The following is a 15,605-nucleotide window of genomic DNA, read 5'->3' as shown; positions in this document are numbered from 1 at the left end:
ACATTTCCTGACCTTTTATTAAACGAATTTTTGCCTTTTAGAAGGTCACAATTTTTGCCACGATTGCTTTGAACTTATATGACCTTTTTGATACAGGTTTTAATCTCTTCTGTATTGTCATGTTTATCTGTCAGCTTTCAGTGACAGAAGGGACTTCTAATTAGTTAGTAAGCATGGTGCTTTACAGTTGTGGTAGTTTGTTGGGCCAGAGGCTGAATCTATTCTGGTTCAGTGCAAGAATGAAGCATTTTGTAGCTATTTATTAAATGCTCTGTTTAGCACTGAGCACAGATGGCTGCATTCACTGGTTAGGTTACACTGAACAACAGGGAAAATGAAATCAGAGGAGGCTGCAGTACATCAGGGGCTGCCTGTGCCTATAGAGTCTGTAGTGACTTCCAGTTACGGGGAATTCTGCTCATCTGTCAAAGAGAAAAGATCGGGAAATGTGTTTAATACAGCTGTTGATGGGATTACTGATACTGACGAACAAGAAGATAGGAGAGCTTTTTCTCCATGTGTGGAAAATAGTATGATAATGCAAGCTCCTGGGTGCTTGTGTTGTGCTCTTGTGTTGTGCTCTTTCCATTGTATAAAAATTACTTGGGTTTGGTGTTTGGTTCCCCCCCCCCCAAACTGTCAGTACCTATTGTGTCAGGGCTCCTATTCAACTCATCAGAACCTGCAGCTTTGTTGCCAGCGAAAGAACAGATTGGAAGGGGAGATAATTCGAAACATGTGAGTTTCCACATCAGATACCACCATGCCATTCCAGTGCTGCAGGCAACAGGCAATTCGGCAGATGTGGCATGTAGCCCGTCTCTCCTTCCAGTATTCTGCTCTCACATAGAATCCCTCTGCAAGATTTAGGGAGAGCAGGAACCCTGCAGAAACCCTGAAAAGGCTGATAACCAAAGACGTGTCACTGTTGATGCAGGGGAGGACTCTCCTTCTCTCTTCAGCTATGTTCTATGCTTTAGGCAATAGCTTGACATTTGGGGTGCTCTTCCAGAAAGGTCAGCTTGAGGTGTTCCTGTCCCTCTTTTCCCTTCTCCTGCCACTTTTTGCTAAATCTTTCTTTTTCCAGTGTTTTTTAAACTGGTGAAGTTCTCAGATTTATTGCATTTATGTTGTTGGAAAATGCATAAATACATCTGCTAGAAATATGGTTGTCTCTGTAGCTCCATTCTAGTCAGTATAGCATTGTAACATCTGATATTAATTTTCAGATTTAAGAAAAGAACATTTTCTATAGAATCTCCGAAAGCTATTTCTGTATACATTTTGTTTGTATCATTAACTCACTGGTTAAAGATAAAATTATTTAAATCAGAGCAGAAATGGGAATGGAAATCATCTGGTGTTTTCTTAAACACATAACAATCCAAAACTTGCTACTCTAAGTAGAAGCTGAGAGTCTGAGTTGTTTGAGAGACCCATTTTAAAATAGGCTATTTAGCTTAAAAAAGCTGTATTTGATGCACTTCCTGCTTAGCTTGTTGGTAAGGCCATTCCAGTATTGGTTTATGAGGGTCCCTTGTAGTCTTCATTCTCTGTTTGTTGAATGTATCCATTTATACCTGTAACATTAGTAGCTATGTTTTGAGACATAGGCAGGGAGTAAAAAGCAGAATATATGAGAGTGATGGGGACATTAGAAAAAGGAAGGGACATTAGAAAAAAGGAAGGAGGAAAGAAGGAAATAAAAGTTATCCTTACACAAATAAAGTTCTAAAAAAAAAATACGGTAAGGAGTAACTAAATTGGTTTAGTTTTTAGCAAGCTGGGTTTTGGTCAGTTGATAAGAAAAGATTCCTAATTGTGTAAGCTGCTAAGAGATTGCCCAGGAATTTTGTAGCATCTCCATTGCTGGACGTCTAAAACAAAGAAACAAAATGCTCTGGTTAGACTTGTATCTTTGAGGAATGATGTGGGTAAAACTGATCATGATGTGAAGGTTCAGAGGAGAATTCCTGAGGCTCTTTCCAGGCTTGCTTTCCAGGATTCTGTGGTTCTGCTGTCTTAACTTACTCTACAGTTATGGTGACTGGCAGTAGACCTTAAACAACTGAATAGCACTGGTACACATATGCTGGCTGATCAATATGGCATAAAATTTTGTTGTTTATTAAGTTATTTATGTAAATCATCTTCTCCAGCACATCTGGTTTGTTTGCTGCATACATCTTATTACAGATGTATACTGTACCTTCTCATAATAAGGTTTAAATTTTCACTCATCAGAGCCTGTTTATGTTGTGTTTTATAACTAATATTGCTGTCAAAGTTGCAATAATGTTCCGGAAACTATAGGAAAGACATTAAGTAGGTGCAGGCTCTTTATTTAAGGTCTGTGTTTTAAATAGGCTTTGTTAACTTGCTAGCAAACCTAAATCCAGTTACTCTTTTCAGAAGTTCAAGTGCCTTGAGCATATTTAGTAGTTGCGTAATGGTTGCCTAGGAACCTGCTGCAACAGTTGTAGAAAAATCCTTTCTGAAAGGTCGTTAAATAATTTGGAGTGTTACAATATGTATGATGTTCTATGTCGTAAGCCCAGAGAATACTGTTATTAAACACTAAAATTGGGCCACATAAATACAAAGCACAAGTACAAGCTTATGCCACTAGGATTTTATGGTGATTACAAAAGGTGGTTGAGAAACCTGTATTAGAAACTGAAATTATTTTATAACATATTAAATGTGACAGACTCAAAATACATTATTTTAAAATGTATGTCTATTTAAATTGTCTTTGGTGCTCATTTTCATTTAACACACATGGTCTTACTTGATTTATGCTTTAAGAAGCATAGAAGTAGTTTGCAGCAAAGACAATTTGTAATATGTGTTATATAAGTCATCATCTGAATCACTGGCTGAGAGGCAGAGGTTTCCAGGGATGTGTATCTGTAAGCCGCGATCTCTTTGCTAGTTTATAGGATATAAATTGCTATAATCCCCAACTACAGAGGTGCGACTTTTGCAAGAATTTGTATTAGCTGAAGTATATAGATCTAGACGGTCATAGAATCAGAATGGTTTGGGTTGGAGGGGACGTTAAAGATCATCTAGTTCCAACCCCTCTGGCATGGGCAGGGACACCTTCCACTAGACCAGGTTATTCAAAGCCCTGGGTTAGTTCTTCCACAAGCCAGAAAGCTATGTCATTTAAAAAAAAAAAAATCTATAAAAACCAGGCAATCTGGGAATTACTGCTTCTATCCTTTTGCATAGCAGAACAAAATAAGCTTCATTAGAAAAATGTTTTTATGAGCTTAAGGGTAAAATTGAAGGTGCGCTTCAGCTGCATCTAAGGGCTGATGCATTTGTCTATCGCGCTCTGGGCCAGGATATTGCAGAACTAAATTTTCTTCTCTTTTTGAACACTTTGCTTTAGCTCAAACACTGAAAGTTTCATTTTAAAGATTTAATAAATGCAGGATAAAAGGGGAAAGATTATTTATGGATCATTTACTAAATGTGATTTTTATGAGGTCATTACATTTAGTGAGGAAATAACAGAAACAGTTATCTTCTGAAAAGTTTGTAATGAATGATACAGTAGAGGAAGAAGCTCAGGAATTAATTTGTTCTTTCCTTTATAATCCTGTCAGTAAAAGCTTTTTATTTTGGTTGTTGATATTTTCTTGATTTCAAACTATGTGTTTTTTCAATTTCAGCTCAACCAGCAGGAGTTCCAGAGATCCTAAAGAAAAGTCTGCACAGTTGTTCAGTGAAGGGTGAAGAGGAAGTTTTTCTGATTGGCAAGAACTTTCTAAAGGGAACAAAAGTGATTTTCCAAGAGAATGTTTCTGGTTAGTGTGAAAGCAATAATGGCTTGGGTGCTGAAGAGAGCATGATATTTGGGTTTACATTGGTTGATAAAGTTTAGTTGTAGAGAGCAAACTGAGAAGCAGGATCAAAGGCACTAAAATAAATTGCTTTATATTGATGTGCAATAAATGATGCCTTTTAACTTTCATTTAGATGAGAATTCTTGGAAGGCAGAAGCTGAAATAGACATGGAATTATTTCATCAGGTACTTTTGTATTATTTGTTATTAATTATTATTTGTTGTTATATTCTAATAAATAAAAAAAGACTGAATCTGTCTCCAAAGAAAAATCGAATAATCCTTTCCCTCTTCCTAGGCATTTCTAGAAATAATATTACTTTTCTTCAAATAAGTTCTTTAGTGAGTCTGGTTGAATATCAGATAGGACAAGAAGTAATGGCTTTAAACTTAAAGAGGGTAGATTTAGATTAGACGTAAGGAAGAATTTCTTCGCTGTGAAGGTGGTGAGGCACAGGAACAGTTGGCCCAGAGAAGTTGTGTATGCCTGCTGTGGTTTAACCCCAGCCAGCAACTAAGCATCGTGCAGCTGCTCACTCAGTTTCCCCCCACCCAGTGGGATGGGGGAGAGAATCAGAAGGAAAAAGGTAAAACTCGTGGGTTGAGATAAGAACAGTTTAATAGAACAGAAAGGAAGAAACTAATAAAGATAATAACAATAATAAAATGACAATAATAATAAAAGGATTGGAATATACAAAACAAGTGATGCACAATGCAATTGCTCACCACTTGCTGACCAATGCCCAGTTAGTTCCTGAGCAGTGATCCTGTCCCCCTCCACCCCCAGCCAACTCCCCCCCAGTTTCTATACTGGGCCTGATGTCACCTGGTATGGAATACCCCTGAGGCCTGTTTGGGTCAGCTGTCCCGGCTATGTCCCCACCAACTTCTTGTGCCACTCCAGCCTTCTTGCTGGCTGGGCATGAGAAGCTGAAAAATCCTTGACTTAGTCTAAACACTACTTAGCAACAAGTGAAAACATCAGTGTGTTATCAACATTCTTCTCATACTGAATCCAAGACATAACACTATACCAGCTGCTGGAAAAAAATTAACTCTGTCCCAGCTGAAACCAGGACAGTGCCCCATCCCTGGAAGTGTTCAAGGCTGGGTTGGACGGGGCTTTGAGCAACCTGGTCTAGTGGAAGGCATCCCTGCCCATGGCAGGGGAGTTGGAACTAGGTGATCTTTAAGGTCCCTTCCAACCCAAACCATTCTGTGATTCTACAAACGATCATTGTTTGGGGTTTACACAAGTATAATTGTTCCATTTCTAATGGAGAACTTAGATACCACAGTAGGAGTGTAGTATATGAACTTGGTGAGTAAGTCTTCGCCCTTACATACAGTGTAATTAAAAGGCCTAGTATGATTTTTCCAGTAGCTTTCCTAAGGACACATTAGATTACTACTGAGTGGAAATAGATTGTGTGTATGCCATAGTCTTTATACCTGGCTGAATTTCTGTTCCACTCTGAAATGTTTTACAAAATATGTTTGTTCTTTTTGACGCAACTAAGTGTCTTTATGGACTATTGGACTGAAATTAGAGAAATTATTAGATGTAAGTGACGTCTGACAGATATCGTCTTGCTCCCACCTCTGAAGGCCGTGTTCCATGCATGCACTGGTAGAAATGATTTCTCACTTCTAGTGGTATAGAGAGGTAGTTGGGGAATAAACAGACCACTCATCGCTATTACTGTTGATGAATGATTGAAGTCCTATTTCTTGATGTCTGCTCAGTGTTAAATCTGCTTAAGTGTAACATGAAACTGCATCCTCCATCTGTTCACACTGAATACAAAGACCTGATTCAGCAGAACAGTGAAGTGTCTGAGTCCAGCAGAATTTGATGGCAAACTGATTGCAATTCAGTAAGGCATGTTAGGCATAAGCTTATATTTAAAGTACTGGATTTTATACGTCTTTCCTTTCTGCACCTTCCATTTGAGCTGTAAGTTGCCAATGAGCATCATATAGGCAGATTATTCAAATCTCTCTTCTAGCACAAGTTAGTTATCAATTTACTTCACTAAGTGTAACTTGATCACATTTTCCCCAATGTCTTTGTTTCTTATGGTGTTTTATCAGTCTGTTTCTTTGTTTTGGTGGATGTAAATAAAATTAAGGTCAATAGTAATGAAGTAAGGTTTCTGATGTGATTTTAAAAATGGTTTTTGTATTGCAGAATCACCTTATTGTGAAAGTGCCACCATATCATGACCAGCAAATAACCTCAGCTGTTTCTGTGGGAATATACGTGGTGACCAATGCTGGAAGATCACATGATGTACAACCATTTACGTACACTCCAGATACATGTATGTAAAATAGAAGACTGGGGGAAAGAATGGACAGTTTTACCTGCTAAACATCTCATTTCTGATTTCTTAGTATTTAGCCAAACAACAGAAATGTTAAGTAACATGGATCTTTTTAAACTCCTCTTGCTGGCAAGGTTTGCTATGTTAAATAATAAAATCTAAAGGCTTGGCATTTCTCATTTACGTGACAAGTAGTTCAAATTTCAGCTGCATGGAGACAGCTGTTCTTACAAAGTAGCATCCATTTCTAGTATAAGGTTCAGAATGTAGCCGAGCAGGAAAAAAAGTAGACATACTAAATAGAGTGCACTAAATATAACCAAAAATAGCACCAAGCTTTATCCTAAGGAATGTTGACATTTGACCACATTGTGTATTTTTATTTATTCATATTACAATACACAGTACAACTGCTGACTGGCTCACATTTTTGGAAGTGAAAATGGTATTTTGGGCACTGTGATCATTGGTGCATTCACAGCCACAAACAGAAAGTTTATGTACAACTCAGAATGTTTCTCTGGGTTTCAAAGAACCCTAATTTCTTTAAGGTATAAGTAACTGTTTTGGTGTGTCCGTCCCCCCCCCCCTTTTTTTTTTCCTTGTTTGTTGTTTTAACATAAGGAAGTTTTCAGTGTGTTTTGTCTCAACAGCTGGTACTCTGAATGTTAATGTGAAGAAGGAAATCTCCAGCCCAGCCCAACATTGTTCTTTTGAAGAGGCTATAAAAGGTACTAAATTGATTCTTATCGTTGTTGTTAATAATTTAACTATAAATTCCTACCCAAATCTGGAGGAATGAATCAGACGTCCTGTGAAGATAAGTCTGTGCTTATAAAACCTGGCCATATTCTTACAGTGAGGTTTTTTTTCTGATTCTGAATATGTTACAGTATATATATACAGTATATTTTAACATGAGCTAGTATAGAACAAAGAATTTGAAAAAAATAATATTAAAAAAAATTCTGTTCTTCATGCCTCAGGCCCTGCAGTCTAATCTTCATTTAATATGCTTGCAAGTGAAGAAGAAAAAGGGAAGAAGCCTAAGATGGCAGTTAATACAAAGGATATAGAAACTGTATAGTGTTAATTTAAGAAAAAAACACACATAAAGGTAGTGGTGGGGAAGAACTGAGTACTGAAAACCACAAACATTCCAACTTGGTATTTTTCGGAAGCTGTCCAGTGGTTTTATAAGACTGCTTTCAGTGGGTCTAGTTAAGAATGCTAATTCTGGCAATTTCAACTTAATCCCCTCAGTGATTTTTTTTTTTTTTCCCTGACCATTCTGTCCATGCGAAGTTTGTTGTTTTGTTCCAAGGAAGCAAGTTTTAGGTTTGCCTGGTTTTTAAGTGTGAAGTGAATTGATCCTTCTGATATTGAAGTAAAGTAGAGGAAGGAAATGTTTCTTAGTTGATTGTTGAAACTATGGTAGTGTACAAAGGTTAATGGAAATTTCCATAGCCTGCTCTGGTGAAAGCAGGTTGAAAGGTAAGCAAATTAACAATGTGATCACAAGTTTGATAGGAATCCATAGCTTCAGGTTAAAATCATGAAGCTCATGTTTGAAGTTAATAGCTTGGTCTTGGCAGGGGATATATTTACAAGCTGACTTTACAACTTGTTAGGGATGATAATACAAGGTATGATGAGTTTAAACCTGCAGAGAATATTTGGGGGAGAAATATGCAAAAATATTTAGGGCAGTGAAACAAGCTGATAAAAGGACTGGTAAGACTTCTAGTAGCAAGATTAAAAAGATGAGTAAGATGATAACTAATGTATTGGGGCAAGCCTGACATCCATCTAATTGAGTATGGAGGCTTAACCAAAGGAAGATACCAACTGCTTCAGGAGAACATCTGCTGTTCATACGAACGCAATGTGCTATTTCTGTTGCTTCATCTCCTCCATGTAATTTATGCAATAAATCTTAATTTACTTTCTTGTGTGGGTTTTCTGCTAGCCAGCTCTTTTTTGATCGTTCATTCCTGTACCTATTATACTCTAGGCTGATCATGAAGCAGAGGTCAGACAATTTTGTCTGCTTAATGTACTTTGTCTCTGCATATGTGCCAGCCCATCCTTACTCAGTGTTCTGAAATGATAAAGACCAGGTGGGGATCCAGCAGGATGCTACTTCCTTTCTGTTTCCTTTCACTGGGAGCAAAATCCTAGAATTCATAATTTCTTAAGTGGCATAATTTCCAGCAGCCCTGGCCAAATGGAATGAACTGTTGCTGCCAGGGATGTGTACAGTTAGGTATTGAGCTACAAGGCCTTTTTCTTCCTATCGCAGGCAATTTTAATCTTTGTCTCAGGTATCTGTGAATATTCCTTAAAATAATTTCTATGACAACAACAGCGTATATAAAGAAACCAAAATGTGGCTTCCCAAAGCCATTACAGATTCCTAGCTCTAACATTTTAAGAGACTGCAGATTTGACAGACTTCAGTGACAAGTTACATTTCAAGACAACAAATGTATAATTTAAGCTGTTCTGTAAAACTTGAGGAAGATGGGGGTGTATGGACAACCATGTAGTTCAGGTCTTTTGCCTTCTAACACTGAAGTAGTGCTGGAGCCTTGTTTTTAAGTGGTTAGTGATAGTTTCAGTTTCCATCTTTGGCAGAAAAGGGAAAGAGGGTGTGTATGCCTTGATAAGATGGTAACTATTCAGAAGTTCTAAACTAAGTGTATTACGAAAACATAGTAAAACACCAAAACAACAGTGTTTCTCTGCTTTTGAAACTTCTTTTTCATTATTAATCTCGCTTCTTTTTTTCATTCTTCCAACCAAATATGTTACTGTGAACAAAGATACCATTGCTAGGATCTAATCTGGATATGATTAGGATTTTTTTTAATTACTTACATAATTTTTTAAAATTATTTCTGATGAACACAACATGATTAAGCACATAGAAGAGAAAAGCTTATAAATTGTGACTATGGTGTAGAAAAATACTGACTGCTGTCTATAAATACACTGTATGACTAGCTGTCCTGGAGTAGACGTATTTTAGAATAGTCTCACTCAATTTGCATTCCCTGCCAGCAGCACAGCCTAACGTGTCTGGTCATGGGGCTTGTATTTCTGGAGGCACCCCACACCTGTGAGCTAACAGAAGGAAGGAAAGAGCTTATTTGGCGGTTGGTATATTGACAACTGTTGCCATACTGACGGCTGAGAATTTATTGCTGAAGACAGAAAATAACATTTCAGGAGACTGTCTTTGGTTTTACATAGAATAAACATACAGTACTGTTACTGAGGACATGGCATACTGTTGATGTAAATTTGCAGAAATTTTACTGCTATGTTATTGTAAGATTTAAATTTGTTAAAAACATGCGGATCGGTTGCTTTATGTTGAAGAGTAGTTCTTTAATTTACTTATAAGTACTTAGGGAACTATGGTTTTTATGGGCTTTCCCGTTGGCTTTTTATGGGCTTTCCCATTGGTTTGTTTAAGCTCAATTTCAGCAGTATTTGAAATTAAGGAAGTTTATTTCATTTACAGCAAAGATCTCAGCTTATGTAATATTTTTTACGTGGATCAGGAAAAATTAAAAAGATCCAATTCATTTTATGAAGCTACCTTTCTACTTTAAAAAAAAAAATAGGCACTGCAACGGCAAAATAAAAACTTGCTCTTGCTACAGATCTGGCATGCAGATTTATCAAGTTTTTGCTTGATTAGTCCTTTAACAGGATAAAAGTACAGTATGAATGCTTTGAGCACTCTGTTCACATGGTTATCTGAAAACAGATATTTTTTCAAAATTAAATAGAGAAGTTGTATAGTTAAAAGTGCAGTAAAATTTAAGATCTGATAATCTGTGGAAAGATGTCTTAAGCTTTTATGTTTGTAGTTTAAGCAGTTGGTGGATGGCTGTCCTGGTCTAGGAAGATAAGAAATGGAAGAAAAACAAAATTATGGCATTGCTGTTGGTCTTAGAAATAACCTTTGAAAGTTTCAGGTTTTTTAGGATTATTTGAAGTATTGAAATGTTTGCAATGATCTCTCTGCATATTAGCATCTTATATGAGGATGGGAGTTCTTAATGGTAGGGCTGAAAAGTGAAACAGGAAGCAGGCCACCACTAGAAACCCACTCTTTGTATAGTGAACATTAACATTCCATTGCCCTCCTTTTATTTTTGTTTGTGACTGCAGCAGTGAAAGCCACTGGTTGTAACCTGGAGAAGGTAAACATTCTTCCTAGTGCCTTGATAACTCCACTCATGCCAAGCAGTATGATTAAGAATGAAGATGTGGCTCCAATGGAAGTAAGTGCAGAAAAAAGATCTCCCCCTGTCTTCAAGGTAAGTTTGATTGTGATCTGAAGATAGTAGCTTTTAATAGTCATAGTTACATCTACCCATCAGTCCACGGTCTGATAGTGGAGAAGAGTAACACAGGGGAAAAAGTCATGTCTGATGTCGGTCTGGGCAAAACATACGATCACGGAGCACGATTAAAATAATAGATAATTTCCTTTGAAAGTAACCTATCTTCAAACAGATTGATTGGCTAGTGATACCATCATGAATTTTTTTTATCCTGTGACACAGAACTAGTAAATTACTGTAAGAATATTATTTTAATCACTTCCTAGCATTGTTTTCATTAAATTGTACCTTGACTCCTTCCCTGAAGTCGCATTTCCACTGCTAGTCATTTGCTTACTTGTTTGATTATGTATGGCAAGATACGTAGCCATCAAATCTTACGTCTGATCTTCCCTGAACATAGTGGATTGGTGGAAATTTTATAAGCATAACCTGAGTAAGTTTACGAATTGCTACATGTATTGCTCTTTTCAGGCTTCAAATGTGGTTGGACCAACTCAACAAACATTGGAAAACAGTATGTCTGGCATATCAACTTCTGCTTCCCATTTACCTTCTGAAAATGAAAACCAGCAACAAATACAGCCGAAGGTGTATAATCCAGAGACACTAACTACTATCCAAACGCAGGACATTTCCCAGCCTGGTAGCTTTTCAGCAGTTTCTACTCCGGGTCCGCTGCAGAACAGTGATGCATTATTGCAGCAAGCTGCACAGTTCCAAACAAGAGATTCCCAAACCAGGGAAGTCTTGCAATCAGATGGCACAGTAGTCACTTTGTCACAATTAACCGATGCATCACAACAACAACAGTCTACACTCTCAGAACCAGCACAGGCATTGCAGCAACAGATTTCATCAAGTATTTTCTCATCAGCAAGTGGTGTGAGTCAGTTACAGAACACTATACAGCAACTGCAAGCTGGAAGTTTTCCAACAAACACTGCCACTGGCAGCAATAGAAATGTTGACTTGGTGCAGCAGGTATTGGAAGCTCAACAGCAGTTATCTTCTGTTTTGTTTTCTGGTTCAGACAGCAGTGAGGATGTTCAAGATCAGCTAAATGCAGATATCTTTCAGCAAGTTAGCCAGATACAAAATAGCGTAAATCCTGGGATATTTTCCTCATCAGACGCAACTGTCCATTCCAGACCAGAGAACCTTTTGCCTGGACGAGCTGAAAATGTCCATTCACAGCCTGAAAATGCATTGTCCAACCAACAGCAACAACAACAGCAGCAGCAGCAGCAGCAGCAGCAGGCAATGGAGACTTCTGCAGCAATGGTGATAGGAATCCAACAAAACATTTGCCAGGCTGCAACACAGATGCAGTCTGATTTGTTCTCTTCAACAACTTCAGGGAATGGAGCCCTCCAACAGTCACCTGTTTACCAGCAGGCTTCTCACATCATGAGTGGGTTATCAACAAGCGAAGACATGCAAATGCAGTGTGAATTATTCTCTTCATCTCCTGGTGTTTCTGGAAGTGAGACTACTCCTACTGCTCAGCAGCAGGTCTCCAACAATGGACCTACTATGTTTCAGGCATCAAATTCTGCAGATGGAGAAGAAGCTTCAGGACAGAGTAAACAGATGCAGAGTACTGTATTTCAGACCATGGTTCAAATGCAGCATAGTGGAGAAAGTCAATCTCAAGTTAATATCTTTTCATCTACGAAAAACATGATGACTGTTCAGGCAAGTGGAACTCAACAACAAGGAGGTGGTCTGTTCCAGCAAGGCGGAGAGATCATGTCTATTCAGTCGGGAAGCTTTATGCAGCAGTCTCCACATTCACAAGCTCAGCTTTTTCACTCTCAGAATGCTATTGGTGATACTCAGAATATATCACAGGAAACACAAGGCTCTATTTTTCACAGTCCAAATTCCATTGTCCACAACCAGACCAGTACTAATTCCTCAGACCAACTGCAGCCTCCAATGTTCCACTCGCAGAACGCCATGGGTGTATTACAGAGTTCTTCAGTTCCTCAAGACCAGCAGTCTGCCAACATGTTCCTTTCCCAGAGTTCAATGAGCAACCCTGCAACTCAGGAAGAACAGATGTCATTCTTTACAAGCCCAAATTCCATCTCTCCTCTTCAGACAGCAACAAATACTGAACAGCAGACTTCTTTCCAGCAGCAGACACAGATCTCTCATATCCAGAGTTCTATGCTTCCCCAAGAACAGCCCCAGACTCAGCCTGCTCAGCAAGGTTTGTTTCAGTCTCAAGTGTCATTAGGCTCCATCCAGTCCAGTTCAATTCCTCAGAACCAACAAGGAGCTATCTTCCAGCCTCAGCATTCGATAGTTGCTATTCAGAGTAGTCCTCCGTCTCAAGAGCAGCAGCAGCAACAACAGCAGAACATGATGTTCAGTAATCAAAATGCAATGAGTACAATTGCTTCTCAAAAGCAAAACATGATTTTCAATCCAAATCAAAACCCAGTTACCAACCAGGAGCAGCAAGGCCAGTCTATTTTTCATCCACAGACTAACATGGCATCAATGAACCAGGAGCAGCAGCCCATGCAATTCCAGAGTCAGACTACAGTGTCTTCTCTTCAGAATCCTGGATCCAACCAGGCTGAAACACAGCAGCCAGCCATCTTCCATAACTCACCCCAGATTCAGTTGGTCCAAGGGTCACCAAGTTCTCAAGAGCAACAAGTCACCCTCTTCATCTCTTCAGCTTCCATGTCTGCCTTGCAGAATAGTATGAGCCAGCAAGAGCTGCAGCAGTCTCCTATGTACTCTTCTCAAAACAGCATGGCAGGAATGCAAGGAACTGCTTCTCCTCCACAGCAACAAGCTTCTTTATTTCACAACACGGCAGGAGGTGCTATCAACCAGCTGCAGAATTCTCCTGCTTCATCTCAGCAAACATCAGGAATATTCCTGTTTGGCATTCAAAACAGTAAGTGATAGATGCCCTATTCTGAGTTTACAATTTAGAAGAGCTACGAGTCCACAAGACAATGTTTGTTCAATTCTAAGATATTTTAAAAAAAATAATTCTGGAATAGGTAATGTAGCACTACAATTAAGAATATATATACTTATTGTGTTGCTCTGAATGTTGCTGATTGTGCATGAGAACTTAGCTTAAATACTTCTTGGTCGTCTTACACTTAGGATAAACATGTGACAAAACCACCTTAGAATTGTGTGTATATCTATATAGAAATAAGTGTGTATATATATATAATATTATTAACAACACACAAATAATATATAAAATACATGTATGCACATGTTAAAAGGAAAAAAGGTTATTCCTGCTTAAGAGAGCTCCAGTAATCTTTCTCTTGCTGCATTTGGTTTCCACAATTTATGCAGAGGCTTTCTCCACACTTTGTTGAAGAATAGCAAAGATTTTGAAGCTGTGTAGTCCAGAAAAGTGTCTCCTGCAGTGTCTTTGAAACCCCTTTAACTTTATAAGCCTGCAGTTTTCCATATCTCATCTCTGAATCTAGCCTCTCTGACAAGTTCTTTGGGACGTAGATCCTTTCATCTGTCTGTAAAGAGCTGTACATACCTGGGAAGCTCCAGAAGTAAGAGATGCAGATGATGATTGCAACAGCTTGTAAAAGGTCTGGATGGGAAGCCATAGCTGTGTAGTTGGTCTGTGCTTTGCTGTGTGGACTCTTTGACAGTCAGGCCATATACAGCCAAGCCTTTCCATGAAGCTGAAGATAATGCTAATGCTAGGAGGTGAGACACAATTTACAGATTTATAGAAGGAGCTAGTGGATACCTTGGCTGAACTTAGAAAGACACATCTGCAATTAAGACAGACAAAGGATAGGCATATTCAGTACTTCTCTTATGCTATGCATTTTGTTTTTCTTCTAGCTAAGTGCAGTCCTCTGGGGTGTTAATAGCGTTTGGTCATAGTACAGAGGCCATCTATTCAATATGTACACCTTGAACCTCTGCTACCCTGAGGGAGTGGTGAGCAAAGGTGGTCATGTGAACAAAAGCACATGTAACTTTCTACACAGTTTATAGTCAATGTGGATATATGTAAAGAAGTTGGCTAATTCACTGCATGTACTAACCTAATTTAAATGGTCCTTTGTTCCTCACTTACTGCTTAATAGACTGTGGTCAGCTGCTAACTTCTGGACCAGCTACGTTGCCGGATGAGTTGATGGCTATAAGTCAGCCAGGTCAGCCACAGAGCGAAGGACAAGCAGCAGTGCCAACACTTCTCTCCCAGCAGATATCTGAGACTTCTCCGCTACCTTCAGCTATGGCAACCAATCAGAATATTGAGAAAATAGATGATCTGCTTGTGTCATTGCAAAACCAGGGGAACAATATGGCTGGCTCATTTTAATTAGTCAAGTAAGTAATGTGTTTGGGTTTCTGGGTTCTTTGCTGCCATGCATACTTCTGTTCAGTAAGTCTTTACTTCAGAGTGTATTACCGAGCTTTAATAGGTTAGCCAAAATACTGGTAATGCTGAATTAAGAATATAATACCAGTGTCTAGAATAAAGAGTTTTTAAAAACAGTTAGAGGTCAGAATTTGTATGAAACAGTTGGTTGAGACTGGGTCTTGTTGTTCAGTTGCTGTATGTTTTGTCATCTGCTGTTACGATTTAGTACTTTGTTAGGAAGGAGAGTAGATCACTTGACAGCTTGGCAGATAAAAGCATTACCAAATATGGCTGTAGTTAAAAACTTAAGGCTTACCGAGTAAATAACACCTCAATTCAGTACTATTCTCAAGTTGCCCCCTGGGTTACAATAACGTAATGTGAAAACAAGTTTTGGTAGAATATGGCAGTTATTGAGAGTGTACTGTGTGCTGAGTCTTTGTTAAAAATGAGCTGCAATGATCAGCTGTTACTAGGAAACATTCTGCTTTTAGAAGGTGCCTTTTTCAGAGAGGTGAAAGGCTTTGACTACAAATGAGTACCAAGAACCAGGACGACTCTGCAATGTAATATTGTCCACAGTGTGTAACTTGGCTCTAGTTAATTGTGTTGCTGTCCTAAATCCCCCATAAGTTTCACTTAAGTGATACACTTCATTTTCTAATCTGAA

At 38.5% G+C, this 15,605-nt stretch overlaps 1 protein-coding gene across 9 annotated transcripts in view; it reads left to right on the top strand.

Annotated features, from left to right (window-relative positions):
• The window catches only part of NFAT5 (nuclear factor of activated T cells 5), a 77,506-nt gene that overhangs the window by 54,279 nt on the left and 7,622 nt on the right, over nucleotides 1-15,605 (top strand). For all 9 annotated transcript variants that reach the window (XM_075039739.1, XM_075039740.1, XM_075039742.1 and 6 more), the window contains 7 exons: nucleotides 3,684-3,818; nucleotides 3,991-4,043; nucleotides 6,052-6,184; nucleotides 6,841-6,918; nucleotides 10,373-10,521; nucleotides 11,023-13,468; nucleotides 14,655-14,901. In XM_075039739.1, coding sequence (XP_074895840.1) covers nucleotides 3,684-3,818; nucleotides 3,991-4,043; nucleotides 6,052-6,184; nucleotides 6,841-6,918; nucleotides 10,373-10,521; nucleotides 11,023-13,468; nucleotides 14,655-14,893 — 3,233 coding nt within the window. In that variant the 3' untranslated portion in view covers nucleotides 14,894-14,901. The remainder of the gene's footprint in view (nucleotides 1-3,683; nucleotides 3,819-3,990; nucleotides 4,044-6,051; nucleotides 6,185-6,840; nucleotides 6,919-10,372; nucleotides 10,522-11,022; nucleotides 13,469-14,654; nucleotides 14,902-15,605) is intronic.

Source organism: Buteo buteo, chromosome 11 (genome assembly GCF_964188355.1).
Source record: "Buteo buteo chromosome 11, bButBut1.hap1.1, whole genome shotgun sequence".
Taxonomy (NCBI): domain Eukaryota; kingdom Metazoa; phylum Chordata; class Aves; order Accipitriformes; family Accipitridae; genus Buteo; species Buteo buteo.
Note: the sequence above shows the minus strand (reverse complement) of the source record. Positions and strands in the feature narration are given on the sequence as shown.